At 50.2% G+C, this 26936-nt stretch overlaps 3 protein-coding genes across 3 annotated transcripts; 2 read left to right on the top strand and 1 right to left on the bottom strand.

The window, feature by feature from the left end:
- The first annotated feature begins 7054 nt into the window (after positions 1 to 7054).
- Positions 7055 to 9349, top strand: LOC113147632 (micronemal protein 4-like). The gene is made up of 2 exons (XM_026338783.1): positions 7055 to 7249; positions 7937 to 9349. The coding sequence occupies exons 1-2, from the start codon at positions 7055 to 7057 to the stop codon at positions 9347 to 9349; spliced, it is 1608 nt and encodes a 535-aa protein (XP_026194568.1).
- A 6966-nt stretch (positions 9350 to 16315) lies between these two features.
- LOC34617903 (protein spinster homolog 3) lies at positions 16316 to 20602 on the top strand. The gene is made up of 8 exons (XM_022731252.2): positions 16316 to 16789; positions 17095 to 17292; positions 17791 to 18018; positions 18578 to 18773; positions 19161 to 19357; positions 19590 to 19815; positions 20154 to 20358; positions 20488 to 20602. The coding sequence occupies exons 1-8, from the start codon at positions 16316 to 16318 to the stop codon at positions 20600 to 20602; spliced, it is 1839 nt and encodes a 612-aa protein (XP_022587189.2).
- An 887-nt stretch (positions 20603 to 21489) lies between these two features.
- LOC34617904 (putative uncharacterized protein DDB_G0271606) lies at positions 21490 to 24353 on the bottom strand. The gene is made up of 4 exons (XM_026338768.1): positions 23862 to 24353; positions 23659 to 23745; positions 21962 to 22840; positions 21490 to 21714 (listed from the first exon to the last, which is right to left on the bottom strand). Exons 1-4 carry the CDS (start codon positions 24351 to 24353, stop codon positions 21490 to 21492), a joined length of 1683 nt encoding a protein of 560 aa, XP_026194553.1.
- Between the last annotated feature and the right edge of the window lie 2583 nt (positions 24354 to 26936).

The following is a 26936-nucleotide window of genomic DNA, read 5'->3' as shown; positions in this document are numbered from 1 at the left end:
TGAGCAACGAAGGGGGTCAAAATTTTGGTTACTCCGAGCGGAACAGTGTTACATTGGCAAGTGAGTCCGGCTAAGTGATGTTGTGTCGGTGACTGCTATAACAGGGATCGAAGAACTTAATAATGAGTGTCGAAATTGTTAAAGATAGAACGTCGTATATCAGCAGAGACTAATTTGCTACAAGTATGCAGCATATCTCCCGAAGCCTGGCTAGAATTGTTGAGGGCTTCCTGCACTTTTAGTAGGGATGCGATACATTTGGTATTCTGAGGGCTTTTCTCCAGATGCAACATTTTACCCAGTGCATGTATGGCCACCTGGAACGCAGTCATGGGAAGCAAAAGCCTTAATACTAGGTGAGCTATCACGTGACGCAAGATAAGGGCAAACGATGCTTGGAACGATTTCCCTTATCATGTTCATGGCTTTAAGAAAGCCAACGTTTATGCTATTGAACCGCAACCAGCTTGCGCACGATTATGCGTCAACTCACTCCTTCCACAGACAATGTGCTTCCGTTACATACGTGATGCGGCTGAAAAGTTCGCTAGATGTCTTCATGCTTTGGGGACGAGTTTTCAAATTTTCATAGGGATACGTATTTTGAGATTGCTTGTGAGACATCTGCAAACGCCTGTTGACAACGTACAACGTTTATGAGCACTCAGCACATTCTCATCCTATGAGGTGCGTACACGTAGCTCGCCTGTTGGCTGGTAAACCAATAAACATTTTTACGCTTTGTTACACGACGCGTCCACCACCATCTGTATTATTCATCTACAACACGTTGGATCTCATGAACTGCCACGTAACCTGTAGGATGTAGAATGGCAAGTTTTTTCTACAGATGAATGCAAAATGACAGTCGAAATTCCTGTGCTATCCATTTTGCTTGTTATACTAATCCATTCGGTGTTTAGACAGGTTGTGTTGGGGATCCACAGCGTAGGGAGCGGTGGGTTTGTGACGGAGAGGTGTATGCGAGTGCTGTCTTGTTGATGGTTAGCGCTGTTGCCAACTGCAAAGCACTTCCCGCATAGTGCATTGTACCCCACAGGCTGAGCGCAGCAAGGAAATCAAAGACATACAGCAATCAGACAGCACGCATTGGCCTGCTGCCTTGCTGCACTAAAGACTCGGCAACCCATATCTGAGGCACCAGTGAAACCATATTACACCGACTGCGCATTGGCTGCTGCTGTTCCCCTACATCCATACTGAACATGCCTTGCAAAAGTCTACTTCCTGAACCAGTCCGACGCAGGCGCTAGTGACCAGACAAGCAGCATGAGGGCATTTAGTGTCTAATGTCCATGTGCATGGCTTTGTAGGCACTCCGATGTGTGATCATATTATGTATTCCCCACAAGCCTAGGGCACACTGCAGTATCCAAAAGAAGAGCAGCATCTCAGCAAATGCAATATGACTTGCTATTTTGCTTGCTGCACGCTGGAGTTGCCACGCTGTCGATTTCTCATTCGCGCAGCAGGGGGGCGAAAACCTTGTTGATTTCTTGTAATCTACAGCAAGAGCGTTCAACGCAACTGATTGAATTTTCTACTGGCAGATGTATGTGTCAGTTGATGCCACCAGGCTACGAAAAGAGCTGCCTTGATACGTTTCCAGGTCACTTTGAGGCTATGGGGCTTGACGAGTTTCAAGTTCATAAAGCCTCCGAGCAGATGAATCTGATTTCCTGCACCCGACCTAAAGTGCCAGCACGTCTGAGCTACGTCTAAAGTTGCTGGAGAGGGTCCGGCTTTATTGCAGCATTGATCACACTTTCAAGGTGCAGTATTTTCCCTGGCACTGTGACACCAAAGGGCTTAGCAATGCTAGTCTTTAGGGGGCCGAATCGTGAGGCGGACTCCTTGATCACGTCGACGATGCCTTTTCCGCTTATTAATAGAGGCTCCGAATACAAACGTGACATTCCTTGGCTTTGAGCGGTGTGTACTTAGCTGGTATAGTGATCATATGGTAAAGAGCCGTCACAGTATATTCGATAACACCTGATCCCATGGTCTAGAAAGTGCATAGATTTGACGTACGTGAAAGTTTTCATATTCGCGACCAGCTGCATGTATGTGCAATGGAGGCTTTGTTGGTTTTTTAAAAGCAGATGCTGCGTGTTGAGGGGCGTTTATAGAGGCTGCACCTGTCACCTTGCTTCTTGATTTCACAGGCCGCATACAATCTTCAAATAATGCAAACATACAATTGCCTGTGGCATAGTGTATAAAGCGTGCATCGTTGAGGTCGTTTAAATTCAGTGTGTCCGCAATGTTACTGTGCAACGGGGCGAAGAACTGCGTGCTTGGATGCAGGATCCTCCTTGGCTAAAAGTAGGACATCAGCACACCCGCACACTAGGAGTGCTTTGCATGCTTCAGAGCAGCCATAAAAAGTGCACACACATTCTTGTGCTCATCGAATTTCTTTTTCTAGTGCAAAACTTTTTTCAGGGCAAACCACACTGTATTCGCTAAATATGTCCGCGCCCTGTGGATTCAAGGAGAATCTACAAGAATATGAACAATCTGGTGTTGCCTGATTAAAAGTAGACGACTTTTGTGTGACTCTGGGAACTTCAGGTCAATTATGTCAGGGGTGGCAGCTAATACAATGACCGCATTACATTTAAAAGGAACTGTCAGTATTCAATCTCATGACACACCCAGAAGGCCTTCCTTTTTAATCAAGTTCATACGAGTTCCCCATTTGAGCAACATTCTGGGGATAGTGAGTGCGTTTACATGGACTCATTGTGATGCGATTTGCTGACTGCATGCGGTTCGCTGTATATTTGTGATTTTCATACTCACGACACTGAGTCACACGTGTTTATTAATTCAGGATTCACCCTGCAGGTTTAAACACGCTGTATTGCAGCAGATCCTACAGCGCTTACTTACATGCTTAATTTGCTTCAAATCCTCATAGAGCAATCGATGAGTTCCTGGCAGATGCAACAGTGCCGCCTCTATTTTTAAGTACACGCAGAGCTGCCCAACTTCCTTAGTCTCTTTCTACAGTGTAGAAACAGGACTAGATTGCCTACACAGAACATTAATAGCAACTCCTAAAACGATACATTTAGGTAGAATAGCCCGACTGGAATGAGTGCAAAATGAACAAACCGATTACTTTGTAAACAACAAAAACGCAACGAGCAGGTTCATACAATCAACAATACAGGGTTGGGGGGCCAGAACAAACGGAAAACACTAAGTCGGAAGAAATCAAACAAGCTTCCGGAAAGTGGTGGTGTCTGCAATGCGCTGAAGCCCTCTTTTGTGTATACGCGCCATGCAGCAGAGCGTTAGCTGTATATATGCAGAAAAAGAAATACACAGCAGAGAAACAAAATGGCACCCAAAATCTTTTAATTTGTGCTCTGCCAGTGTTCACAGCAGAGTCCCTCATGTGCAGCTTTCTCAGTTTCAAGGGTAAATTGGTTGGTTGTCAATCACTTTGCAAATAAGAATTAAACTTTCGACCAACAATAGACACGGGTTCTGGCTATGGGAGTTCCCACCTGGATCTAAGGATTATATGTGACGAGTTGAAGTTTTGTAGTGTAGTAGAGCATTGATCGTTGGTTTCCAGTGCTACGCTCTCACCTGCATGACAGATGGTTTACTATATTTGCTGCCGTAATGCAGTAAAGCTCATTATTTGAGACTCGGTCGAAAGGGAACGCTCAACGAGCGATGTAGGCTGTGATGGATATTGGAAGCTATCTTTAAGATGTCTCGCCGTGTTCGGCAGGCAATGAGTAAAAGAATACGCTAAAGTATCAAGGCTCTTTGAACTTGTTAAACTATGGACATTGTGGCCCTGGCCTGTACGCGTCTAACTGCGTTTGTACAGCACACGCTGTCGCATATTCTGTCTCTGATTCTACCTCTTCCTCTGGAGCTTGAGAACCTTGACAGTAGTCGTGTCAGGACGGTACACCACATTTCATTGTCCACCGCTGCTCCACTGAAGAGTCACAATGGCCTGCACGAAAAGCTGGACGGACGAGTTTGGGCTTTCGAAGCAACATTCAAAATTTTCCTTTTGGAAGTGTGCCCCCAGCTAAAGAGCTGCCATTTACTTGCCATCACATTTCAATGCATGCTTTGGTCGGAATTACAAAGTCTAATAATTCAATTGCAGCTGCAAGTTGCTAATTCACAAAGGCGACTCTAAGAACATAGGCGCATACAAGTTAAAAGTACATGCAGTAGCGCGTTAAAGTGGGCGGATGAAATCGATCTACAAAAAACACTCCAAGCGTAAACGTGCAGATGGCGCATGCGCTAGCGCGGTGGGCACGAACTCGCCTTGTGGACAGACGAGCAATTCGATTCCTCAAGCCCAAGCTCCCCAAAGCCCCTTCGTCTTATTGAGTATCATCGATGTCGTACTTTGCAGAGTGTGTCCCAAACTAAAACTGCACGCTGCGTCTTCAAAGTTCGCATTGGAAGCAGCGAGCCAAATTTGGATAAGCCTTAGAACAGCGTGCATGAGTGCAGCCAGGCAAATCAAGGTATCAGTTTTCCCCAACCGCGAGCCTCAGAAGGGATGCAGGTTTTGGGCTCTTGCCACTTCTCCGGGAGAGGGAAAATTCGTTGTTTGCTCCCAACACAGATAGAGTTTCAGGGCGAAGGCCTTCAGGAAACAGCGCATACGGAGGCGCCCACAGGCCCGCTACACACAGAGAAGGGTATACAGCAATAGCTGTTGTTGAGAGGAGGTAGGTGACCACAGGAAGGGTTGCTGGATGCCGGGGGACGCTTTCCGCAGCATGATTCCACGCTTGTTTAATTATGCATAGTTCCATTCCCAATGTACTTCTTGTTTCTCGTTTGATTGTTTGGGGGTCACTTTATGTAAAACTCTTCCTAAATGAGGTGGAAGTTAGAGGGAATTCTTCACTACAGTCAGGGCTTTAACTGCAGATAATAGAATGTCTTTGCTCCTGCTTCTTGTTGCAATGTTGTACTACGATATGAGGGGGCTCATGTAGAGCTTTGCGATGGGTTTTAGAAGCAAGCTAATTTACAGGAAATAGCTATGGATTGATGCATAATTGTAAAGTGCGTACTATGCATTGTTAGTTGGAATCAATAAGACTCGATGGCGAAATTCATTTCTTATGTGTGAAGTCATCAAGCTTCGCATGTTTGAGGAGAATTCAACACGCTTTCCAGCAGTGGCGCCTTAATGTACTAGGCATTGCGAGAAGCGGTGCTGCGGAGGCTGGATATGTAGGGTTATGTGAGGAGCGACTTTTCGCCAGTCCCAGAGGTTTGTACATGGTCAGGGTGCCAGTGAGTCTGAAAGCCTCTAGTGCGGCATATGGTAAGGTAACACATGGAATATGGCGCCCTCCCGTTTAAAGTGAAGGGGCAAGCAAGCAGCGAAGTGGGAGCTGCTTGCCAAGGGAATAGGCTGACGAAACCGTTAATGATCGACCACGGAATCCCTGAGAACTGCCCTCAGGACCCCTTGTGCCAGCTTTTACCGCATCACTTGACTTGAGCTCAGCAGCAGATCATCAGCTTTAGCTACCGAAGTGCTGGTTCCCGCTGAGGGCTTGTGTCTTTTAAGGACCCCTTTCAGCTGGTACGGGAATGTGTTGTCCACACAGATATCAGGCTACACGTGGCACTGAGCAGAGTCTCTAGGGGGCTTGTAGTCCTTGCGACCCCAGCACTGTTATGTGGTGCTTGTTGCTGACATTTCTAGCACCCAGCGTGAAAAACTCCCAAAGCGTTTGCTTGTATCAATGTCTAGAATCCCACGCTGCCTATGGTGCAGGCTGCTCATAGCTGTATTCGGTATAAACTGGGAAAATTTAATATTTATGATTGTATAGGCACCCGACACCACAGTCGACTTACCTGAGGGAAGGCAACACTTCACAATGAGCATATAGCTTTTTCGCCGTATTTATCTTCCTGGCAAAATGCAACACAAAGCCCTACAAGGGCGCCCTCGTTCCGTTGTAAAAAATTGCAATCAGAGGCAAGGGCAGGGCATTTCCATAGAGTGCAGCTAAAGCAATGAATGTATTGAGTAGTTTACTACTTGCCAGTCCCACAGGTTTTTTCGTTCGTTCCTCCTATGAAGTGGCGAGCGGAAGGAACCGCTTCCGCTACCTTGCAAGCAGCTGGTCTTGAGGGTTGGGTATGGATCATGATGGCAAGTTTGAAAATTGGGGTGCTGCGGTCTAAACTACACTTCAACACTTCCAGCTACGCTAATTGCATCCAACTAGCGGCATGTAAAGAATTAACCAATAAGTTGATCTGCTGGCACACATGCTTATGCAGAAGAGTGCTCGTTCGGCACAACAAGACACAAATGCTGTTTTCCAATGCAGTAAATGCGATTTGCAATGTAGAGTGGATGTCAGGATTGCGTAGAGAGTGCAGCTACGCGCATCTTAGCCATTCCTCTCGGCTCATATTTAAGACTTTGAGGGGAGCGGGTAGGGAAAGGCAGCGTAACAGCTTTCCATTTATTTTGGAATAAGCCTGGAGGGATGTAGCTCCTTGCGAACTCCTCAGAGGGAGCCATACACTAGAAAACAAATTTGCGGCTTTTTTACATCGAACTCGCAGCAGTACTCTGCAGCGCATAGAATATGCTAAAGAGCAAACCGATGAGCCCGTTCTCTATTAATTCCTAGTTGAGCACAACTAGTGAAGCACAAAATTTGAATAGCAGCTTCGCTCGATCTCGGAGACCTCTGGTACAGATCGTTAGCCATGCCTCAAATCACATTTTCATCATCTCCGTAGAATAAAGCATGAAGGACATACAGCGAATTTTGGAGCTTCTAGGGAAAGTGGGTTACCAATAGCATACCTTGCTGCGGCTCGTGTGGGCCCGGGGAATTGATGATATACACTGAAAAACGAATGGTAGAACCCATGGACAGTCTTAGCGTCCAAAATCATTGGAAGCACTTGATATGTACAACGGAAAGCCTTTTGAAGGCATAAGCTGTTCAGAGGGTGATACAAAGAGGTTAACGCAAATCTGAACTACTCAATGGAGAGTAGGCAAGTTCACCGCTGTGCCATACAGGCTCTGGAGTCGCCTCTAGAGTCATCCTTCCACTCACAGGTACCTTCCCCAAGCATTTGTGTCGAGAAAATTGCAACTAGTGAGTGGAATGCTCTCCCAATGATACCAGTATTCTTATCGGCACAGGAGCACGGCTCTAGGCACAGTGGCTTGCACCAAGTATACGGACGTAGAGATGCGATTACACCGTTTCTTGACAAGTGAAACAGATCCGCTACTAACTCTACACCTTTTCCTTGATTAAGGCAGAATCATTTGGCCTAATACAGAAATGATTGTGCCGTACTCTGTGCGTGTTCGGATACTTGCAGCTAGCCATGCCAGCAGCGACCCCTGCTCGTTTCGCCGCAGGACACACTCTGCGCTACCACAACGCTTCCTGTCCACCCAGATCATTGTTTACGCTGGTACAGAAGTGGATCTTAGCAGGCTCTGCTTTGCATATATCCACAGACCTCGTATATTCAGAGTTCAATTGCATTACTTCACAGTAGCGGCTGGTGCTGAATGCGGACGTACAACGGTAGAACACTGTCGCAATCTCAGCTGTGAGCGTCGATCAGTCGACTGCATTTTCCTGTGGTGGGGGTCATACTACACTCGGGTCTCTGAATGACAGCCTTTGTAGGCCGCGAAGTCCAGAACCGATCCATGTGACCTCCGTACGTTGTCCGCGTGAACGAAGTGTAGCAGCCTACACAGTTGAGTGCAGCCTTTCGCTTCGGCTATATTCCATTCGAATCGAACCCTCAGTATTTTTGCATAAACTAAAGGCATAGTTGGTATATCTTCACGTATTTATCTTCTGTGCACCGCCGTAATCTTATGCCCCCCGCGATGAGGCAGTTCAAGGAACTAGCGGTTCTGGCCGCCATCGTCGTAGCCCTTTCAAACCAGGAAAGGACGGAAGCACGGACGGCCCCGAACCGTCTTGCTCTAGATGGATCTCGATCATTCAACGCGCAGTCCATGATTGAAGCCCAATGGGGAACATCTTATAGCTATGTGCACGGGATGCGGACTGTTGACGGTGATCTCGTTTTTATATTTGAAAGTTTGTCGGACGAGGCCAAGCCTTATGCCGTTCAGGTTGGACCCCAAAACGAATGCGCTGGTATGGGCATTCTTGTGGACATGCGGAAGTCGGAGGTGTCTGACAAGTTTTCCAGTATTTCCAGTGCAGATGATTGCCAGGAACTGTGCGCACAGACAAGGAATTGCGTCGGTGCCACTTATGATGAGTCCGCGTCAACCTGCAGTCTGATGAAAAGCTTGCGGTGGCTCTCGGAAGGCCTGTCGACACTGGTTGTGCCGTCTTGCGACTCGGGGTGCTTTCAGGAAGGCAAGAAGTTCGATAATGATGGAACTTCGCTGGGGTTTGCCCCCAATCCGAATATCTGCCAGGCGATGTGTGAGGGAGAGTCGGAGTGCCGCGCCTTCACATGGAAGCGGACGGATAAACAATGTTTCTCTCATAGGATTGCTGGGAATACGGTAGCCGACGCTGACGCAGTAAATGGGCTCAGGGGAAGCTGCTCAGTGAGCAAAAAAACAGCTAACTATGCACAGTCTTGCCTAGTCGAAAATGTTTCCGCCACTGGTGACGATTATCGAATGCAGCGAGGCGTTGGTACTGTACAAGCCTGCAATGAAATCTGTCTCTCGGAGAGCAGGTGCAACTGGTTCACCTACAATCAAAAAGATCAAATATGCTTCCTCAAAAATGTTCGAGGATCAAGTTTGAAGTTTTTTAAGTCTGGAGACTTAACTGGGCCTAAGTACTGTGACACGAGCTGCTTCCTAAAAGACATTGAGTACATGATTGATAGAGTTGCCACATTGACTGTAGAAGACGCTTCTCGTTGTCGCTACGAGTGTTCAGTGCACTCGCAGTGCCAGAGGTGGACCTTTCACATGAGTGTTCGGGGATGCTATCTCTTTGGAGAGGTAAAAACTGCTGTGGGTAAACGTACACCAGGCTTTTGGAGTGGTTTTAAGGGTGGCTGTGGAGCCGAGCCGCTCTATGCCTTGAATGCTCCAAGTTGTGTACAGAGGGGAGTCAAATACAACTCAGCGCTGCTTGAAGTTTTGCCCGCAGAGACTGCCACGTTATGCCAACAGAAGTGCCAAGCCAACTCCAGTTGTGAGACATTTGCATACAATACGTCGACGAAGAATGCTTGCGAGTTTCACGGACCGACCTCCGATTCTCAGAAAAGTTACAACCCCTATTTCATGGCAGGGCCAAAAAGATGTTAGTGACAGAGATACAGCTACAAGTACGGTGGGCTTGTCCTTTCTGACGTAATTAAACGAATCCGTTCAGCCGACGAGTGTCAACTGAGCTGGCAGCCAACCACCACAGAAGCACTGAAAATTTCTGGAAACAAGCATGCGTCTCCGCAAAGGCAAGTACGTTTGGAGGGTTACCACGAAGCCTGCAGAATGGAGATGATGGTTCGACCACCTTATCCCCTCAACCCTGTCCCCCAATAATAAAAAGTTGTGCGTAGTGCTCTCCGGCTAAGGAGGGAATGTACAGGGGAACAGGCGGGTATCTGGGCCTTTGCAATGCAATGCTGACGCTTCATGCTCCCATGGAAGGGCGATGCTCGAGAACGGCGACAAGCGTGGACCCGCAATACGTGAACGTGCCGAGCTCTGCCAGGAGGGGTGTGCAAAAAGTGGCCGGTGCAAGTTTGTGCATTATGGGTGACCTAGTGCATTCTCGAGAGCATTATCCACGGGACATTCGACTTGAGTAAAAGCACTTAGTGAGTGGAGTTCAAGGAATATGAGGTCAGAACAGTCTTCTCCGCAAGTTCGTGCCAAAAAGAAATGGACTACACGTCAGAAGACACTTTTTATCACAATGATGCAGAACCTGAAGAGTGTTACGACATCTACAGAAAGCCTCAGTGACGCTTGCCGATGTTGCACAACACTGGCAGGGCTTGCTGGATGAAGATATTTTAGGTTCTTGCCAAAGCAGGAGAAGCCGTTCGTGTCAGCAAATATTTTTCCTCATGCTTACCCCAGGTGCTTGCGTGGAGGAGTTCCCTGCGAAGGTTGGTCCCTTTGGATGCTCACCTGCGTTCCTAGAGAGGAAAGATCTAGCTCGCGTGCGAGCCACAAGACATCTGCACTTTTCTCATCCTCTAGATATCTCGGTAGGCGTAAGGCCAACCTGGAAAGAGTGATAGCTGCAGAGACGTGCAATGCCATGTCTGATACAAATTAGTGGTTAAGAAACTAGAAACGCCAGATCGCATTTCTACTGCATGAGTCAAAGAATTTCTCGACTTTCAGGCAGGTTGAAGCAAACGCGCTTCATCGCCCGAGATAGCAGTGTTCGTTGTCTCGTTGAAATTGGAAAGGAAGCTGTTTCAGATTTATACTACGGGGCCGCTGCCACAAATGACTGTGATAAGGTGAACTCGGGCAGTTCTTTTAATAAGTATTTCTCTCCCTGAAGGGTGCTTAAGTACACGTTTTACCTAAAGATAGTGTGGAAAGGGACTGTGGCATTCAAGACCTTGTAGCAGAGGCCATAAGTCTCAGCTGTACCTATCTCGGCTGCCCTGGTCCCATCCTAGACCTGCTGGATCTACTGTGGATTTACACAACACGAGTTGCAAGGGGACGCTTAAGAACGTTGGGCGCAAAACTGGCTGCATCACGTTACAGTGCCACTCATGAGTATTGGTGGACAATTTCGTACGAATTTAGCTCGCGCTCCCCCGTAGCACAAGTTTGTATCTGCGTAGTGCACGGAGCAAGTTCCGCTACATAGGATTATGAGATCCAGAGTATACTGTTTTCTAGACTCATCCATTACGGTCTCAAAGCTTGTAAGCCTTCTTTTCAAGACAACATGGTCGATTCGCTGGCTCATTTGCACTGATCCTGTGAAATACAACTCATACACGTAAGCGTTCGAATTACTTTATCGCGATTGACCTGGGCTTCAAAAAGAGGCTTATTAGCACATCAGGACCCAGAAACGCTCATGAAGGGGTGCTGCACAGCGTACAATTGTAAACCTGGAACTAAATTCTAGCTGTGTACACGAGTAACCTTCCCGAGGCGAAAGAAGTTCCCTGGCATGGCTACCCATCCTATAAGAGCATCCCTTCGCTCACAAACAAGTGAAAGAGGCTCGAAGCAGCAAGTTCGATGCAATCTTGTGCAGAAGGATTCTATTTGGGACGCTGAAGAGCATACGTTACTGTGAATCAGCGTATGCTTGTAGCTTTGAGAAATCCACACTTCCACCACAGCGTACAGTGCGGGCTCGTACAATTCGATTTTGCTGTAGGGAGAGTGAATGTGTTTCTTTGTTCTACCTGCACGCAGTGTAGAAGAATGCTTACCAGAGGATGGATTATCTGATCGATCGTATGCGTATCTCTCTGAAGGTCACATAAACCGGCAGATAGCTCATCTAATGTTAGTAGCAGCGGGTTCCACCAAAACACAAGGACATCCCCTTTCGCTTAAGTTAATTTTCAACCCTGCACCAACCAGCATGCACGATGGGTGCACTGCTTGCAGGGAATTGCCTTTAATCACCATGAATGTATGTGCAACATCCTCCTGTGTTGCTACCATGCCCGCTTACTTGCTGGAACATGGTGCACACCCAGCGGGCAAGCCACTTTGCTCTGCGCTCAAAGCTGAGGACACCACTATCTTTGTGGACAAATGGTACTTTCTACCCAACCCGACCATCGCATTTGCGTTCAGAGCATACATCTCCGTAGGTTGCATTGCCTTCTTTAAAATCCTCTACCATGGAAGGTTTGGGCGAGCCTGGAGGCTTCGTCCCCTTGATGAGGCATTCTATGCTCCACCTGGTCCAAAAGCACCTCCTACTGTAGCACTACAGGACAGTCCACGTCTCCAGAAATTGGGAAGGACCATGCGACCTCAGGGTTTGCTAAGGGACGTCATGAAGCAACGATATCAACCTCCATACGATTCAGTCAGCCTGGTCCGGAATCAAAAATAGCTGTGTGGCCTTGGATGAAGATTCTTGAATTATGGGCTGCTAGGCCCTGTCGATGAGGCCTTCGGATGCTTGGCAACACTACAACATGAATGACACTTTCCGTCAAACTTCCCAGTCTACCACACATCTTTGCCGAGTGTTGTTCTCTCCGACAGTTTTTATGACTGCTCCACTTGAGCAACGGGGGCAGCTAACACTGAGCTACCGTTATAATGTGGCGAATCTTGGGACAGCGTGCTGCATAATTCACAGTGATGACACCTCAGAAATGGCAGAAGATGTCACAGTGCGTCTACCAGCACTGGTGGATGCATTAAGGATGAAGTTCTGTCTCATTCAGGGTGGAAAATACTCAGAACACAAATAGAAGTCTCATGACCAGGCAGTCTACGTCTCGCAGCTGATTTCGTTCTCTTCAGATGTTCCGAAGCATACAGTACTGCGGTGATCGCACGTGGATCCAAGTTTATCAGATACCTCGCTGTGTGTCTAGCGTGTGCAGAGTTTAACACAGCTGATGCTAAAGGGTATACACGACAAAGTATAAAGAATGTTTCCGCCTTGCTAAATAGCCACACCTCTGCATGCAAGCGTCAACCGCGATCAATTGTCATTTAAAACCGTTCAGGGATTCAACTTAGAATCGCGCTCGGTAGAGATGCCCCCCGCCTCCCTAGAGACCTACATGATCGTATTTAAGGCGCGTCTATTGAACACCATCAAACAAGTTTCCCAACACAAGCAGCCTACCAGGTTCCGTCTACGCGCAACCGAATCTATTGCCTCCCATTTTGGCAGATTCATTAGGCTCAGTGGCCAGTCATTTTCTGGGCTTACGGCTATTGTATAAGGCGCATCACCCACACAAATATTTGAGCCACTCCCAAAGGAGTGCTTACGTTTGACACGAGAATCGAGGTTATAGAGGTGCTAGCTAACAGGTTATCCGTATTTGCAAAGTAGTGGACTTCGCGCGTAGGCCAAATAACCAGAAAGTTCTTTGCTCAGATAATCAACGTAGTATTACTAAGGAGGTTGGCAGCATTTCATTTTTGCTTTGTATACACGTTAGCGCGTGCATGGTGCACGATGGAGGCTTCAGCAGCAAGTAGCCTATCAGGGGGCCCATGACAGATAAAGTTTGTATGAGGTGTTTAAGGTGAGCGAAATATGGACCGTAGTACAAGTTACAGCGTCTATCACACACGTTGACCCAGAAAAGCATAAGGCGAGGACTGCCATGAAGAGACTTCAATCCATTTTTGATGCATACAAACATCGTCCTGAAGCTCCTGAAGATACCAAATGGGTGTTTTAACTTGCAAAAATGTAGCTTGATGAAATGCATTCTGGGGGCGTGGTGCTTATGGTGAGCTCAAGTCAATTGCTACAAGCAGATGGCCCACAAAGGCAACCCACTTCGCATTTGCTGAGCCCTCTTCAATACTCTGAAGTGTGTTCTGCCTTCTTAAAAGCTATGAAACAAACGCGCACGAGGAAATCACCATCCACCACATACCGTTGTGGCCTGATGCATCATGCAGAGGTGGGTAACACGTATGTATCAGCACTCGCGTGTGTCGCGTGGCTATCTTCCGTCAAGTCATGAAAAAGGTCATACGGCACAGCTATATAACCGAAATACTCTCCGCACAAGCATCATTTTTGTGATCGAACGGTTGCATCTGCAGCTTCCCCTTGTGCACGCCACATGCATTTGGAAGTCGGAAAAAATATTTACTGTATGCATGTGCCGCAGCCGTTTGCCAGCCGTAGCCACTGCGGGGTAAAGGAAAGTACGGGGGGCGGCTGCAATATTGAGCAGCACGTCAAACACATGCCCTCTTCCTAGCGGAACGGTAGACACAGTGTGCCACCATTGCACTTGACGATGCAATCCAAGTACAGCGCTCGCCTGGCGTGCCGCGAAACCACACTCTCAATACTGATTTCATCCGTGAGCACGGTGACAAGATCGGCTCTCTGTCTACAGTCGCAGCCACGTGGTTGCATAGCTTGGGGCAACTCAAATGGCACAGGACATGCACTAGCCTAGGAAACGTGCTGCCACTATACTTTGTCAAGTTTTGTTAGAATTTTTCTGGCCACAGTTCCAGTGTGTGTATATCCTTGTTGAGCCACAAGCGGTTCCATCAGCTCTGTCAAGCTCACAAATGCGGACGAAGGGCCAGGTGCTGGCAAGTCCATCGATTCCACTTTAGTATGCGGTGCTTGGGCCCCCAAAGCAGCTCTGTGCAGTGTGGTAAGCCAGCAAATGGGGAGCTCTTACCTGCGCTCACATATTCCTGAGCTACTGCATACTCCAATGACCGAGACTGTAATCCGAAGAGGCAACTTTGCAGGCGTCGACTGATGGAAGGGAGAAGCGGTCCAGATACCCCGTCGTGCTCTTATATTTGCGAAAAAAGAATCTGGACGAGCGTTATTGCAGAGTACACTCGCTACGGACTGATGAAACATTGTCCCTATCGCGAAACACAGGCGAGAGGAAAGTTCAGCACAGGCCCTACAGCACTCCTGTTGCCAAGCACAAGGGCACCCAAGCCCACAGAATCCATACAGCTCTTCCGTTCGATAGAACAGGTCACTATAGGCTTGTGTCTGAATATTTTCTAAGGATTGCGCTTCGCAGCGCACATGGTTGGTGTGGCAGGCTCCTCCAAGAGCTGCTCTCTTGCGGTCTTCTGAAAACGTGTTTAATATTCAGCTGCGCATGCTCGCAAGCTTAGAAGCCAACCAATAACGAGAGATGCGAGACATGACACGTGTCACGCTGAGAGAGCTAGAACCCTACCTACCAGACTGCTTTCTTTATGCCTTTTCGCAGAGCTCAGTACCGGAGTGGCGTTAACTAAGCAGCACATCGATTCGACGTTCCTCCATTCAAGAATTTTGGGGGATTTTATTTCTTTTTCTGGCTCTCTCAAGGGCTTTTTCTCTCTAGCCTCTATAGCCAGTAGTTACACTGCCTCGGAGGCTAAGACTCTGTAGGACCACAGCGCAGGTGAGTTGAGATGCCCTGGCATCCGCAATCAGAGTAGCAGTATGTCCTGAGTTTGGGTGTCATTTTTATCTTGGCTAGTTGTGGATGACAGGAGGATAACAAAGGAGCTGCCCTACGATTGATACTGGTTCGAGCAGTCTGGCGCGGGAGAAGAGCAGGTTATACAGGACCGCGTAGGAGTGAGCGTCGGGTATTTCTGGATGCTTTCTCGGAGTATCAATGAGGTAATTAGCTGTTATTGGGTTAACTGCATGGGGCAAAAACCGACTTCAGCGCTGCTGCAATCTGAAGCGGAACAGCCGTTCCGCGTGGGGGCGGCTGTAGGCGTCAAAGGGATAATTTGGGGCTAAAGTAGGCCTAATGTGCAATCATTCTGGCATCACTTTCTGTGTTATTGGCAGAAACAGGTTTTGGGGCTTGCTGGAAGTCTAGGAAGTGTTTCATCCATCAAAGCATCGACGGGCTGGACTCTGTACAGCCGCAAAGTGTCGCTGAGCATAGGGGCGACGCCGCCTCTTGTTAGGCCACATTTCCTGATGTTTCTTAATTTTGAGCTACTTTGGGTTTGCTGAGTGCTCTTTTCATGTTAACAACGCACCTACCCGTTACTCTGGCTGCTGCTGCCCTGCCACCATCGGCGGTGGCTAGTCTGGGGTAGGTGCTGGTTTTCCTCCTAAACTTCCTTGTCATTTCCTCTGTTTTTCCTGATGATTCATCTGTTTTCGCACATCCGAAATGAACGCACGCCCTGGAATTGCATAGAGGCGGCCCTTTCTCTGTGCCTTGGAAGGCTCTCGATTTCCGAGGATCCCAGTTACAATACCCCCAGTTCGTTCCATTGAGGGTGCCAGTTGAACTTTCTATCTCTTTGTTGCCTAGACAAGGTGCCTAAGGAAGGTTGAGGTAAGGGGCGTCACGCCTGGAGGAAGCCGAGCGTAGTCACGCCTCGCCATACTGAAATCTCAGCGTCAACGGCAGTTGGTGTAACAACAGTGCCCAGAGCAGCAATCTAAACAGACACCGCAGCTCCGTTAGGTGTACCTTCAGCAACCAGTTGCAGAAGCAGCAGGACCAGAAGTGCCGCAGCCCTCAAGAGCTTTGCTCAGCTCTAGGGTTCAACGACCAGCAAGAGGGGAGAGGGGCGGCAGCACAACTTGCACTCGGGTTGTTTTGGCGAAGCGGCTTTGCAATGGCGTCCGAGCCTTTCATTGACTATAAACCCACATGGGAGGTGGTTGGCAGTGACGAGCTGTGCAGTGAGTCTCCCTCGGACTCTGCTCCTGAGGGGGGGTCTATAAAGCAGAGGGGAGAGAGAGGGCGTGACGAGAAGGCGAGCAAGCGCAGCGAGTTGCAGAAACAGAGACAGCAGAGTGGCAGTTCGTTACAAGTACGCTCAGTTGTGGTGGTGAATATATCATCTGCTTTGGACGGCTGTGATGACCAGCTGCTGCCTGCCACGTTCAGAGCCTTAGAGAGTGATTTAGGCTTCCACCCCTCCTTGCTGGGCTATATTACGCTCTCCCAAACTTTATGCCTCTCTCTCTTTTGCCCACTTTGGGGCTACTTGGCGGACAGACACTCCAGGAAGTGGCTGCTTGTCTTTGGGACAACAGCCTGGGGCCTCATCACCACCGCCCTCGGATTGGTTTCGGAATTCTGGCAGGTCGGGAAAACGGACAGATCACACCCTCACGCGTTTTCACATGCTGAACACCCTCAGGCACTCACTGCATGCGCGGCCTCTTAGCTACAACGCGGAATCGTGGCCCTACTTGGGCATATTCGAGTGCTTTCGGGCGGTGTGTAACAGTGGAAATCGTTGCAAACGACGATAAACAACGCAGGGGTAGTGTGGCTGCAGACATTTGCACTTTGTTATGAGGGCTTAGAGGGTAGGGGGCAAGCGGGGTGGCGGAGACTCTCCATCAACGGTGGAGCGTGTGGTACGGGGCGTGTGTTTGTGCGTAGGTCGCCTTGCTACGCGCGTTGAACGGGGTCTTCTTAGGGAGTGTCGGTCCTGTTTCCCAGAGTATCTTGGCAGACACCTCTCGGCGTCGTAGCCTCGGATTCTCCTTTGGATTGGTGCAACTCTGCACCAGCATGGGCCGACTTGTGGGTGGGGTTGTTACCACTACCGTCGCCCAGATTCAAATTGGAGCGCTCAAGGTGAGCTGGGCTGGCAAGGCCTTGCTCGCCTTTTTTCAGCGTCAACTAACGTCCTGTGATGCCTTTCTTCCAGGGATACAGTTGGAGACGCTGGAAGACGGCCACACACACAGAACCACACATACAACCAGGCATACAACCAAGCATACAAACACACGTACACATTGTGGGAGCGGAATATGCATCAAAGGGAGAGAGGGGGGCGCACTGGTGTGCCGTGGAGGGCGCGCGCGAGGATACTAAAGGTTTCTTTTTTCTGGGAAAGTTGAAGGTTCACGTTTGTCATGCATATGCACCTTTCGCTCGGCAGAGGCTGTGCTGTTGTGTGCGGAGCTTATGTGTTGTAGCTTTGTGTGTGGGGGTGGGGTAGGGCCACATTTTTGGGCTCTGTAAGGCCCTACGCGCCTTTTGAGGGGCTATTTGGGCAATGGTGTTGCCGCTTCATCATCTTTATGCCGTCATTCCAGCTTCCAGTTGCTTCCTTTTGCTTGACTGCAGGGCTGGCGAGCCTGCTTCATTTGCGTGGGAGCTCTGAGCGCATTTTTGGGTGTCGTCATCGCCTTTGTCTTGGAGGAGATTCCCCGGAGGCGGCTGCTGCGGCCCAAAGGAGACGAATCTGGTGGCACCGGCTCTGATTCCCACATCTCAGACAACTGGTCAACATTCCTCAAGGACGTTCTCACTAAGTCGCTCGCCACGCCCAGTGTTCTTATCGTTCTTGTAGAGGTATATACCTCTAGGATCCGCACACACACATACAGACCCCAAAACTCACACGCACACTTACACATACGTAAACACAAACATCCATAAACACACATACACAAACATGCACATACATAAGCATGTAGACCTAAACACATACATATATAAACATGAAAGCCAAACACAAAACACAAAAACACATGCATACGTAAACGCAAACACAAAAGAACCACAGACATACACACACACGCACGACGTCTTTCGCAGGGTCTTATGTAGAGCACCTTTTTTGAGAGCCTAACACCAGGGGAGGGGGATTAGTGTAGGTTTCCTGTAGGGGCCTTCTATGGCGTAGGGGGCCATAAGTGCTTCCTAAGCTTGACTCGAGGGGGCAAAGGCTGTGTGTGCTGGGGTCCAGATGGACGCAGCGCCTCATTCTGCGCAACTGCTGCTACGTGGATGATGGATAAGGGAAAATGCTGCGGCGCGAGCCCAGGCGACTTGCATACGCGCGTGAAAACATTTTTGTTTGTTGATGGCGGCCCTTGCTGCTACCGTGCGTGTGGAATGCCATGCGCAGGGTCTTGTGGGTACGATTCCCTGGTCAGCGTTTAGCTTTAACACTATGTTTTTCCAATACTGCAACATGTCTGACCTCAAGGCAGCGTACATTATGGGGGCGCTTCTCATCGGCTCCGCTGTCGGGGGGGTACTCGGAGGCCTTCTTGGCGATCGGCTCTTCCATTGGTCCCCTGGACACGGACGGCCTCTTGTTGGTAAGTTCTGGGAAGCAGGAATCGCAATATACGCTTTATTGAGGCCACGCCGATTCTCTAGGATGCCACTATGCGTGCTGTCTCTAAGCGTCTTTGTAGGCTGCATGCATGCATGCATGCATACTTGCAAACCTGCCGGCAGGTGTAGTATGTACGATCTCTCAAATGTCCCTCTCTTGCTTTGCCTTTGATAGTACTGCGTTGCTGACGTAAGCCAGCCTCCTTCCAGATTATAGCCGTGTGCAATTTCAAAGCTTTTAAAGGCTTTCTTGATGTGGGGTTCCTTTCTCTCTCTTGTTGTGATTAGTTTCCGCGTTTTCCTGCCGCCCCTCCCCCTTTCCCCTGTGGCATATGCACATCTTTCTTCCCCCCACTTACCCTTTGCAGGTCAGTTCGCGATGGCGGTTCGGGTTCCCGTGTTGGTGGTTGCGTACTTGGTGGTTCCCAAGGAGGAAACCGCCTTTGCGGTTTTCATGATCTTGGCGCTCATTATTGGCCTATCCTCGATGGCGGGCGTTGCCGTTAACCGACCGATTCTTGCAGATGTTGTCAGGCCCAACCACAAGGCAACCGTCTTCGCACTGGTAGGTCCTTTTCTTCGAATCTCGTGAAGAGCGCCTTACCGAGGCTCTCAACGAGTTGCAGGCAAACAAGAGTGACTTCCTGAGTGACGAAGGTATCTCGCGCAAGCTAAACTCGCGGTTTGCGGCTCTGCACCCCGCCTGTAAACGTAGCTTCCTTTACTAGGGAGGCCACATATAGCTGTCATCGCGTATTTGTTCATTGTTCTGTGGCCTGCTTCCGCCCTGGATGCAGACCGTCGCAGTTGAGGGCAGTGGGGCAGCGATCTTGGGTGCGCCTCTCGTGGGCTATTTGGCAGAGCATTCGTTCGGGTATGTGCGGACGACCCTATTAGTTGCGGAAATGCCAGAGCAGCTTCGCATGGGAAATGCCAACGCCCTTGCCAACGCCCTCGTCTTCCTCACCGTTATCCCCTGGAGTATCTCCTTCCTGCTTTACGGCTTGTTGCACCTCACTTACGGTGAGTGCATCCTGCACACAGATATACAAACATAGATTCTCAGACACAAACTTCTACGCACGCAGACACATTTAAAACGCAAGACCCTTCGAAATGTCTACTTCTACGCGTTTTCAATACTGTTCCTTGTGGGCTTTTTGCTGGAAGTGTGTTTGTGTCCACCTTCTATGACGGGTATGTGTATATTATGTGTATTTGTACATACGTAAATAGATGTATATGTGTATATGTATGTATAAATGTACATACATGCATATATATTTACGTATGTATGCGTATATATATGTTATGTATTTGCATATATATGTATACCTATTTGTGCATGCTTCTGCTATTAGGCCGCGATCAAGTGGCAATGAATGCCATAGTAGCCAAAGAGTACCACACCGAGGACCAGGACGATGACCGCGAGAGTGAAGACACAGAGAGAGAGCAGTGGTTGCTTGACGAGGAGAGAACAGATGTACCTTCTGCAGAAGCTGTTTTCTCCGGTTTCACGAATATAACGCCACACGATAGTGGTGAAGAGTCCCCTCTCGGATCGCCGCTTCCGCCGCGTGCTGCTCAGAGATCCTCAAGTCCTAGCGAATGAGCGATCGAGAGTGCAACACAACGAACCTCGGCACAAGGTCGAATGCGAGGCACTCAAAAAGAAATGACCAGGTGCCAAAGCGGCTTTGTCAGTGCGAACAACGCCTACTGTGCAGAGTGTTCAGCAGTAGACCCGACCGCCGAGCCAGGTGCCTTTGCAAGGCAAGGTCGCTCGATAAAACTGCGCGTTACCTAACACGTTGCTGTAGGTCTGGGCGCAGTAGTGCGCAACAGAGGGGAAATCTGTTGGCTAGCCGCGTGCAGCTAGCCACGAAGGGGAGGCTGAGGAGGCATCAGCTAAGTGTAGCTGGGCACCTCTTGGGAAAGGAGGACGTTGGCAGCCCAGCCGGCCCTCATTGGTGTAGGTTGCTCCTTAAGAGGCTGCAACCGAAAGATTCAAGGACCTGAGTCTTTTCCCTGCAGCTGCCCCTGCTAAGGAGACGTATCGAAGGGCCCCTCGCCCCCCCTTTATGCCGCTCTATTGGCTGAGAAGGGGAAGCCCTGTCATTCCCTTAGCACCGCGCAAAAGCGGTTCCATCCAGATTGATGCCACGCCAACCACCTAATGTTTTGGCGCTTTGAAATTAGTTAGGCTGTGTGGGGCACCTGCTGCACCGTCGCCGACCCCAATGACTTGGGTTGCCCAAATTAGCCAAGGATTTGGCTGGCCGCCCCCCAGGGGTGGAAAGCTACAAAATAACAAAAAGCTAGCTATAGGTACTAAGAGTCTTGCCAGCTAAGGCAGGACATGGAAGGAGTTCATTAGAGCAGAGCTGTGCTAATTCGGCGGGGGCCAGCCCATCGTGAGGCTTCGTGCTCTCTGGGCGGCCCGCTCAACCACGCGGGCCTACTGTTAGGGCGTTTCTGTGCCTGTCTGCACGACAGCCTCCTCCTCGCGTTGGTGACGTGCGAAGACCTCGTGCTTGCTTGCCCCTGCAGCAGAGGGCCCATGTAGCTGCTGCTGCAGAGACACCTGCGCTAGCAGCAGCATTAGTGACAGCAGAGAAGGCGCCGCCAATAGCAGCATGGAGATTTGTAGATGTCTCTCGATCTACTTGGTTCAAACAGATATGTCGGGGGCCGTCAGTTTTTGTCATTTGGAGAGGGCAGGGTGAAGCTGTCCGCAGTGGACGCCCTTGCGGTAAGGGGGGTCCATTCCGTCGCAGCCTGCGGCTGAGGGCTGTGTTGTGTGGTCAATCTAAGGGGCTGCAGTATAGCAGCACGGGGAGATTTCTTCGCCTCAAGGCCACCCAGCATGCAGCAGGACGTCCCGACAGCCTCGCTCTCGCGCGCCAGCTGCTGCACACTCTGCAAGGGGCAAGCACACAAACTCTACAACACAGCGCTACATCTTAAACCGCAATCAGCATGTCCCTAGGTGAAGCGTGCTGCGTACGTGGGCAGGGAAGAGCGAGAGATGCAACTCCCCATCCTTATCCTGCCGCGGCGCGCAGTCCCTTCTCTGTCTACACTTGTCAGGGAACGCAAGGGTTTTGGCCGAGGCCCATCAAGACCCTCTAGGCTGGCCCACCCTGCACTCCGAATTGCAGTATACCTGTGCAAGGGCCATGTAGTGAGCTGCTAGCTCCTGCTTCTCCCTAGAGGCCGCCTGCGTCTCCTCTGCGGCCATCCGAAGCTCGCGCTGCAGCCTGTGCTGCTGCTGCTGCAGCATCTGCAGCTGCTGCTGCAAAAGGGCTCCTTCCCTGCAGGCGCTCTCGTGTGCCTCCTGTAGCTGCTTGTAGGCCGCAGCAGCTCGCTTTGCTGCCGCTGCTAGAACGCCGCCGTCCTGATCTTGTTCTTCCTCTTCGTGCTCGCCGCTGCTACGCCAGCTGCTGCTGCAGCGCTGTATTCCCTGCAGCACCAATGGTTCCAGGTGCTCATAGGCGCGTTGCCTCTCGTTGCAGAGCGCCTCAACCTTGCGGAGCGCATCCTGTTGTTCTTTGCTGGCCTCTGCTGCCGCTGCTGCCGTTTGTTGCTGCACTTGCTGCAGCTGCTGCAGCTGCATCTCGTAGTGCTCCTTGTCTTCTGCAGCACGGGCTTTTTGAGTTTTCAGGTTGTCCGAAGCTTTGGTGGTTGCGGCAAGGGCAGCCCTTAGTTGTTGCTGCTGCTGCTCTATTTGCTGCTGTAGCAGTTCCTGCTGAGCTGCAGCAGTCTGCTGCTGCAGCTGCAGCTGAGCTTCTGCAGCGGCCGTTTCCTGTGTGCGCTTTTCCAGCAGCAGCTGCTGCTGCACTTGCTCCTGCTGCAATTCCTGCAGCTGCTGGCGCAGCTGGCGCAGGGTCTCTTGCCGCTCCTCCTGCTGCTGCTTGCTTTTGGCAAGAAGAGATCGATTGGCTTGCTTCAGCGCACGCAGCTCCTCCAGCTGCTGCTGCGCTTGCTGCTGCTGCTGCTGCTGCTCCTCGCTGCTGCGCCGGTGCGCCGTCTGTAGCTGCTTCACCTGTACATACAGCAGACACAGACGCATCACATTTTCTAGGAAAAGCTGCTCAGACAGCATCGAGCCCATCATGCTTGGAGAAGGTAGAAGAAAGCAGCGTCTATCCCACACAAGGCAGCATCAGGTCTTTGACTGTTCTCGTATATTCCACCGCAGCATGCAGGATGGAGGCAGAATTTCCAAGCTGGAGCCTCCTTGCATTAACTCTTCAGAAAAGCTGGACGCTGCCTCCGCAGAAGCCTCTTGCTTAGAAAGCTAGACACATGTATGCCGTCATTTGTAACTTCTATCGCCGTACATCCAGAAATAAGCGTACGGATGCTTCCATAGGTGTATGAAGAGCGGCTGTTTCTTAGAAGGCGCTAAAAGCGAAAACGGCTCAAGAACACACTATAAGCTTCTTGATGCGGAATGCATGCATAGTCACAGAAGCCATATACATGCGAAGTTCGAATCGAAGGCGTTGCACGAGAGCCCCTCCAAACGTCTAAACAGAGCAGTACTGCTAGCGGCTGCACAGCGTACGACACGCGGTCTGATGCGCGCAAGCGCAGCCATCATCAAATGCCGTTAGGGAAAGCTGCACTGGGCTGCTCCTGACCAATGGGTTATTAGGAGAAGCACTGGAAGAAGATATGTTTAGCCTGGGCAAAGACAGGACTGCATTCTGCGGACGTAGCGGCGCATGCGGCGCTTGTCCCCTCCCTCCTCCCCCCCGAAGCAACGTAAACTTCAGGAGTGGTCCTCATAGGAAGCTTGTGTGTTACAGCTAAAGGCTACAATTCGCCAATAAGGGAAATTATTACGAGATGTCTTGCCTGATCAGAGAGATCCTGCCGCTTCTTGTTGAGGCTGCGATTACGCTCGTTCAGCTCCTTGGTGAGGTCTGCAAGTTCTTTGTTTTCCTGAAGCACGAGGCGCCGAAAATATACATCCCAGACTGCAAATCAGGATCGTTTGAAAGGAGCCAGGAAATTCTTGGCGAGGCATCTTGCAGTGCTACGAAGGGTGTCTTAGTTACCTCTTTAAGCTTGTTATTGGTGTCCATGAGCTTCTTGTGCACGTCCTCTGCCTCAGTTTTGTACGCTGCCGCAGCGTGCTGAGTCTGCTTGAGCTCCTTCTCTGCAGCGGCGGCCGCCGCCGCTGCCTTGTCGATACTCTGCTGCAGTCTGCAAACTTCGGCTTCGTGCTGTGCTCCTGCATCAGCAATTGCGGCCTGCTGCCTTGATAGCTGCTGCTGGACGGTCTGGATGTGCTCCTCCTGTTGTTTAAGTTGCTGGTGAAGCGCCTCCTTCTCCTGAGTCGTCATCTGAAGCTTTTCTATTAAGGTCCTGTTTTCATTCAGCAGATCCACGCGCTGCCTAGCTAGCTCATCATGTGCCTTCACCAATTGACTGTTTCTAGCGTCCAAAGCGTCAGCAAGCTCCTGAGCAGCGGCCCGCTGCTCCCTAAGGCGCTTATATTCTGAGCCCAACTGCTGCAAGTGAGAGAGAAACTCAGGGTCGCCCTCCATTTTTCGCTCGCAAAGCGCACAAGAAGGCTTGAACGGTGCAGGGTCTTCGCAACTAGGGAAGAAGGGCCATAGATAGGAGTGCCGGCGGTATTGTCTGAACAGCGCAAGCCTCGGGGAGACGCGAGAGCCTACTTTCCCACGAGACAAGTGCTGCGCAACAGATGTTGAAAGTGCAGCGCTACAAACAGCACAGGCTGCTCTGCAGAAGACAGAACTTCAGGGCTGCGTGTGTGCGGGTTGGGATATTTTTAGGGTTTCGCGAAATGGAGGGCGACAAATCACCTACAAACTGTTTCAGACTAAGATGACATAAAACGTATTCGCGCTACGAGGAGCTTATACTTAGGGAAGCTGAAAAGGAAAGGAATCTCAAAAGGCACGCACCAGTCAGGACCACTGGGACTCTTGTGCTGAAGACAATGAGTCTAGAAAGTGGAGGTTAAAGCCCCGGTCGGCCACTAAGCAATAAAAACACATTCTCCCAGCCGTATGTTTAAAGAACGTGCACTTGGATCACTGAATTACACTGATAATAGCGGGCTTCACACCCCTCGGCTGCTGAGGCCGCTGCGGGCCGAGCAGCTGTATGCACATCGCAACAACCAGTGCATTCAGTAGCACGACTTTCTGTCTGCGTGTCGGCGCTATTTATTGGATCTATTCAGGACACAGGTATTTGTTCTTTGGGAGTGTGTAGATTATTGCGTCTCGCAGTAGTGCCTTACCCCTTGGTCTCCCTGACCACTGTGCAGGCCCCCCGGAAAGGGGGCCCCAACCGGGGGCCCCGCATGACCGCAGAGGTTTTTGAAGGCAGTAATGCGCTTCAGAAAGTGAAGAAGCATTTTCTACATTGCCGAAGATGCTTTGCGTGTAACGCTAGGACCTTGAACACATACCCTTCATGAGGAACACCTAGGAGAAGGGAGCCTTTTCCAGACCAGGACTTGCGCTGCGTCATATTTTAAGCGCCCTATGCTTACAATCGAAAGCTAAGTGCCCTATTCTGCGGTCCCTGCTCTTGTCTCCAGCCCCAATTCGTCACGTATATTTTGGAGTCGCAGGATACAGCATTTAGGGTCGGAAAACCGCCTGGCTGCGAGGTCCGTGAATTAGCTGGGGGCCAAAAGAGGCTCCCTAGCGCCTTCATGCGGGCTGTATCATTACGCCTTCTACCTGGAGGTACATTGCAGTAGCAGTAGGAGCCCCCAGAATGATGAGACATCAGGCGAAACAGCGGCAGGTGTTCCCGCAGAGGTCTTGCGTTAGAGTAGAATTTTTAGGAGCTAAAAGAGGTCGGGGCCTTGTGGCTTCATAGTTGATTGGCACGGCGGAGATAAGCGCTATCACGAAGCAGCTATGGCTCAGATTAGTGACAAGCAGCAAACCATAGGTGTGTGCTGCTACATACGACAACGACGACTAGCTATGTGGCTTGTATGACCCCATGCGAGCCTCTGAGGCGTTTCAGGCTTCCATGCAGTTACCGGCAGCTTGATGCACTTGCCTAGAGGCTCCTGAAGCCAGAAAGGTAATTCAGGAGATAGCCCGGCTTGCAGTCTGTGAGAAATTAGCGTTTTCTCGAGGGCAGCTTGTATTTTCGTCGTGCCAACGAATATGGCTGGCAGCCTTATTCCAGAAAGCGGTCTGCTGAGCAGTCGACTGCTCTTACTTTTGGAGGCTTTTTGAGGTGTCTGCGACTATGTCTCCGCAACACAGGTCATCTACACTGAGGACAGTCCATTGCTCGTTGTGCAGCACAAGGTTTCACGGGGAGCAGCTTGGATTCTGCATGCAGTTAATTAATCTTGGAATTGGGCGGCACTAAGCAGGAGCTGGCTTGCGTACGGCGGCTTGGAGGTTGGGGCCTATGGGTCCCACTGAGTTCTTGCCTGAGGCTCCAGGGCAGTGGAAAGCGCTGCTGAGATGCATCTGCGCAGGCTCTGCGGGTTGAGAGCAGCAACTGACTTCGCTTTGTAGGGTCTCTCAAGGACGCTACACGTCAGTTCCTCACCAAGTTCGCTACCCAAAGCCAACGAGCAAGCTTTATACATCTTAAGCACGCGAGTCTTGCCGCGCAAAACAGAACGCACAGGCTTGAGTTCTTAGGCCGGAAGAAACAGCCAGTGCCGTCGGATTAGCAATTGAATCCCGTGCTTAGAGCATGCATCTCTTCCTCTCTCTGTATGTGTCTCTCTCTCCCTACCTCTCTGTCTATCCTTCAGTTTCTCTCTCTCCCTCTCTGTACACGCCTTGCGGTTTGCGCCTTTGCGTTCACTGCAGCACTGTAAACATTTCTTCTGTTGCGCGTCTGGACACGCTTTCGGACGTCTTTATCGAAAAGCATGTCTGTGCTACCTCTCCGTCCCTAAACAAGCGTGTGCCCAGCGGCCTTCGTTTGGTTGCTATGTGCTGTTGCACAAGGAGTGCGGATTTCTTACAAGAAGGCAGCTGCAGCTGTCAGCCTTGGGTGGGCAGAATGCACACAGCAGATTTTTGGGCGTTTATGGCTTTGGGTTTGTGTGTTGCTTCTAAATGATTTGCAGGGGCTGGTACTTGGGCCGGTGTTGACTTGTGGGGAGCCTG

This window comes from Cyclospora cayetanensis, unplaced genomic scaffold (assembly GCF_002999335.1).
Source record: "Cyclospora cayetanensis isolate NF1_C8 unplaced genomic scaffold, CcayRef3 CcayRef3_contig_106, whole genome shotgun sequence".
Taxonomy (NCBI): Eukaryota; Apicomplexa; class Conoidasida; order Eucoccidiorida; family Eimeriidae; genus Cyclospora; species Cyclospora cayetanensis.
This window is presented reverse-complemented; position numbering and strand designations above follow the sequence as displayed.

What these genes read in the sequence shown, in the direction of transcription:
- LOC113147632 (XM_026338783.1), top strand. Translation starts at nt 7,055, where the DNA reads ATGGAGAGTAGGCAAGTTCACCGCTGTGCCATACAGGCTCTGGAGTCG. An exon ending in GGCACAGTGGCTTGCACCAA is followed by an intron (nt 7,250 to 7,936) that starts GTATACGGACGT and finishes GCGATGAGGCAG; the next exon opens with TTCAAGGAACTAGCGGTTCT.
- LOC34617903 (XM_022731252.2), top strand. Translation starts at nt 16,316, where the DNA reads ATGGCGTCCGAGCCTTTCATTGACTATAAACCCACATGGGAGGTGGTT. An exon ending in AGGCAACCGTCTTCGCACTG is followed by an intron (nt 19,358 to 19,589) that starts GTAGGTCCTTTT and finishes CCCTGGATGCAG; the next exon opens with ACCGTCGCAGTTGAGGGCAG. An exon ending in GAAGAGTCCCCTCTCGGATC is followed by an intron (nt 20,359 to 20,487) that starts GCCGCTTCCGCC and finishes CAGGTGCCAAAG; the next exon opens with CGGCTTTGTCAGTGCGAACA.
- LOC34617904 (XM_026338768.1), bottom strand. Translation starts at nt 24,353, where the DNA reads ATGGAGGGCGACCCTGAGTTTCTCTCTCACTTGCAGCAGTTGGGCTCA. An exon ending in CCAATAACAAGCTTAAAGAG is followed by an intron (nt 23,746 to 23,861) that starts GTAACTAAGACA and finishes CTCGTGCTTCAG; the next exon opens with GAAAACAAAGAACTTGCAGA. An exon ending in ACTACATGGCCCTTGCACAG is followed by an intron (nt 21,715 to 21,961) that starts GTATACTGCAAT and finishes TGCCCCTTGCAG; the next exon opens with AGTGTGCAGCAGCTGGCGCG.